Below are 4,001 nucleotides of genomic sequence, written 5' to 3'. Positions count from 1 at the left end.
AGTGACCAAGGTTGGATACCCTTGTTCTAAATGCTGTTCAACTGCAACTCCCAGCAGCCCATGCAAACATGACGCTAGATCAGGCATGTCAAACTCGTGACATCATGTGACATCGCGTGACGTATCGGAGCTTTTTCACCATTGCCGGCAATGGGGTAGGTGCGACTCCGGTATGATGAAACCAGCCCGCGGGCCGGCAGTTTGACACCCCTGCGCTAGATGAAAGACATTGGTAGCTGTAAGTTACAGCCCAACAATGTTGGAAAGCTGCAGCTTCCTGACTCCTGAGCTAAAGGAAATGGTAAGACAATCTGAATGATATATTGGGCTGATTTCACTTGAGAATGCACATTAAAAGATATTTATAAACATATTATTGATAAGCAGTAAATAGATATAGAGGCAACATCAACCTTGTTGGTGAAAAAATAAACAGTGGAATGAATCTATTCTTTTCATTTTGCAGATGACATGGAAGCAATTCCTGTCAAACAGTTTGTGAAGCATATCGGTGAATTGTATGCCAACAACCAGCATGGGTTTTCAGAAGATTTTGAGGTATGTGTTAGAAGCTTTTAGAACAGAAAACTCCTTTTTAGTATATAAATGATTGGTTATGATTCTATGAAGAGTCCAAAATGTCTACTCTGAAATAAATTCCATTGACTTCAGTGACCTTACTTTAAGATTGTAACTCTCTCATGCCACTACACTTTCTGATTGGGAAGTAGAAACACTGAAGGAGCCCTTGGAGCTCTCTGAGCTTGGTTGTTTTCTTGCAGATGTTTCATTACTCAAACTAGGTAACATCATCACTGATGCACTGATGGTGTTACCTACTGTAGTTTGGGTAATGAAACATCTGCAAGAAAACAACCAAGGACCCCTCATTTCAACCCTGAGCTACAAATATTCGCCTTTATTGGAAAAACTGAAGTCTGGAAAAAGTAGCAGAGTATCAGTGGACACATCAAGTGGGCAAGGGAGCTGGCATCTAGCAACGTTCATCTCTCAAAGGACAGCCAAAGAAGAAAGTGCTTTGGGTGTGATGCAAGCATAATCATCTTGCTGAGGGCACATTCTGTTGAAAGAATTTTCAAGAGATTGTGAGACTCAGAGAAGTAAATATTAATGTGGCATCTGTGCTGGTATGACATTATAGAACTGGTGCTGGAGCTGCCATAATACCTATATAAATAGAATGAATGAATGAATGAATGAATGAATGAATGAATGAATGAATGATCAGTCAATCCTGTCTGATAATATGTATTAAACTACAATGTTTGGAAGTTGAGAAAGTTGAAAAAGCTGCATCTCACTCAAGGAAAAAACCTGGAATAATTTAATACTAATAATATGATAACTATAATATGGTACTGACCATCAGCAATCAAAACCAAGGCCATGCATGTTGAACACATTTACAGCTTTGAAACACAAGTGCCTGCTGCAGCTGTGTGTTCATCTGACTCCATGTTCTCCCTGGGTTTATAAAATCATGTGGCTTAGATAAACACAGCTTCATGCTTAATGACAGTGACAGACTCAGGCTCTAATCAGCAAAAACAGTTTTTCCAAAAGCCAGTATTAATCGTTCTGAATACTGTGTTCCTTTCAGCACAATTGGGCTTAGAAATAGCTGTCAAGAAGGAGGGATCTTTGAGTTCTCACAGCCAAAAATAGCATGCAGCTGTTGTGTCATCTCTCTCAGGACCAGAGGGAGAAATATGGTTTCAGGGCCCAACATATTTTAATAATCAGGTGTTAAAAGGGCCGCGATTAAATCATAAAAAGCAGCTACACTTACACATAAATGACTGTTACAAGATTGTTGGTTTGATAAGGAGCATTTCTGTGTTCAACCTTGTACAAATAAGGCAGCAAGCATCTTCTTCAACGTGATCTTTTCAGGCATATTCCAGAAGGTTTTTGCTTATTCGCTTAGGCATTGGCTGCACTGCCTCATAGTTTACACACCAACCCCCAAATAATAGGGAAAAAATCCTATTGTGCCACTCATGAGCATTTCGTATTCATGAGGACAGCGGCTGTGCAAGGTGTTAAAAATGATTTAGTCAAATTGACTCTTGGCTGGATGACTGAACAGGAACATTGAGGTATTTAACAATGTTGGTGGTATTCAGGACCAACATTTATCCTCGGGAGAGGAGGAGTTGATAGGACTGATCAAATGCAGTCCCGTCTCCTCAATTATTTATGAATTGAGACCCCAGTCCAATTCATCACAGCTGGTTGTGACACCATTTAATTATTCAAAGTAATCAGCTACACATCTGGAAACTTTGCTTCAGCTGTGTCTGAAATCACTGCCATTAACAAAAAAGGAGGATAGTCATTGTGTGCTTTGGACAATGGACATACCTAATACTGTTCAGTATGTTTATTGACCAATGCTGCCTTTGATTGTTTGCCTGTCTGGCTTTTTGAATTGCAAATTTCCACCGAAGGAAATTTCAACCCCAAAGCCTATCATAATGATAAACTTAAAATGAATTTGTAGAAGAATTAAATAGCATGTTTTTAAGGCATCCCTGTGAAACAAGAGCCAACTCCATATGCCTATAGTCTACATTGCTATATTTTACACTATTTTTCAACGGTGTGGTCATTCTGAAAAAAGCCATATCTTGAAAAGAAGTAGTACATTTATATGTGATTTTTTTCCCCCTGCAGATATGTTTAAAATGTCCCATTCCTGTCATGCTTTCTGTCTGATTGAAAATGTTTTTTATCAGACATTGAAAGAAAGAAACCCTGAGGAATATGGAAACATTAGTTGTGTCTTTTAATTATAAGAGAGATTCAACAATGGAACCAGCAGAGGAACCACCTGAGTAGAAGCTGGGCAACCGTTTACCACAAATGATTACTGCATTGAGTAGAAAATTGCATTAAATGGTCTAATAGGATTCTATGATTTTAAGCCTTTTTTACAGTCCCTTTGAGATAAGGAGGAACTGCAAATCCCTTTTTAAGAAATTAATTTCAGGAGAGTAGAGCATCCAATGACTCTTCTTAAACTTTGTAATCAGTAGAATCAATAAAAGGATCCTTTTGACAACAAATATTAATTGGTCACCAATCTGATGATCTACTCCAGTGATGGCGAAACTTTTAGAGACTGAGTGCCCAAACCACAACCCAAAACCCACTTATTTATCCCATCAGCATTGTGGCGCCCTCAAGGGGGGCATGGGGCGTGGCCCACTGGGGGGGCATGGCTGAGGTCACGGCAGACTGGGTGGGCGTGGCTGGGGTGGGCATGGCCACCTCAATGTTGCTCATGGGGGGACGCCTGTGGGGGCCGGGCAGGGTTGGGGGAGATCCAGGGGGTCTCTGGCAGGTGGGGTGGTGGGCAGGAGGCCCAGCATAGATGGGGGGAGGCACCCAATCCTAGCTGGGACTGTGGGGCCATGGCGCCAATGGGGATCCGGCTTTCCCTGCTCGGAGTGGCCTTTGGCTTGCTGGTTGTGGGCGTGCTCTACCACCTCTACTTGAAGTTGCTAACTGGCTGCTTTGCCTCCTTTATGCTGGGTGGGGTTGCTGATCCTGCCGGCGACAGCGGCCTAATGGACCTGCGCAAGCTGCTGGCAGCGGCGGCGCACGTGCCCACAGAAAGGGGTCTGAGTGCCGCCTCTGGCACGCGTGCCATAGGTTTGCCACCACTGATCTACTCACTCTCTTTTGTATTTTATTGTTTCGCTGAGTCTCTAGTTCTTCACCACAGAGAAACCTCTGTTAAGTGGACTATCAGTGCCACAGACTGTGGATGTTGCAGATGAAAATCCTGTAGCATTTGCATCATTATATTATGCAAATCTGTAATGATATTATGCAAGTGACTATATGATGTGCTTTTCAATTTAACAGACAATCGGGAATAAGAGCCCTTGCCCACTGGGGAGTGGGCAAGGGCTCTTATTCCCGATTGTCTGTTAAATTGAGATTTCGTTCTAATTTGAACATCCATTAAAAGA

General features: G+C 42.1%; 1 protein-coding gene across 1 annotated transcript in view; it reads left to right on the top strand.

The window, feature by feature from the left end:
* PTPRG (protein tyrosine phosphatase receptor type G) overlaps positions 1 to 4,001 on the top strand; it is a 100,485-nt gene that overhangs the window by 67,773 nt on the left and 28,711 nt on the right. The window contains exon 4 of the mRNA XM_015811219.1: positions 467 to 558. Within this exon, the coding sequence (XP_015666705.1) occupies positions 467 to 558 (92 nt within the window). The remainder of the gene's footprint in view (positions 1 to 466; positions 559 to 4,001) is intronic.

The sequence above is a fragment of the Protobothrops mucrosquamatus genome, unplaced genomic scaffold (genome assembly GCF_001527695.2).
Source record: "Protobothrops mucrosquamatus isolate PMUCROS unplaced genomic scaffold, P.Mucros_1.0 scaffold_48, whole genome shotgun sequence".
Lineage (NCBI taxonomy): Eukaryota > Metazoa > Chordata > Lepidosauria > Squamata > Viperidae > Protobothrops > Protobothrops mucrosquamatus.
The sequence above is the reverse complement of the archived record's forward strand: the minus strand, read 5'-3'. Positions and strand labels throughout refer to the sequence as shown.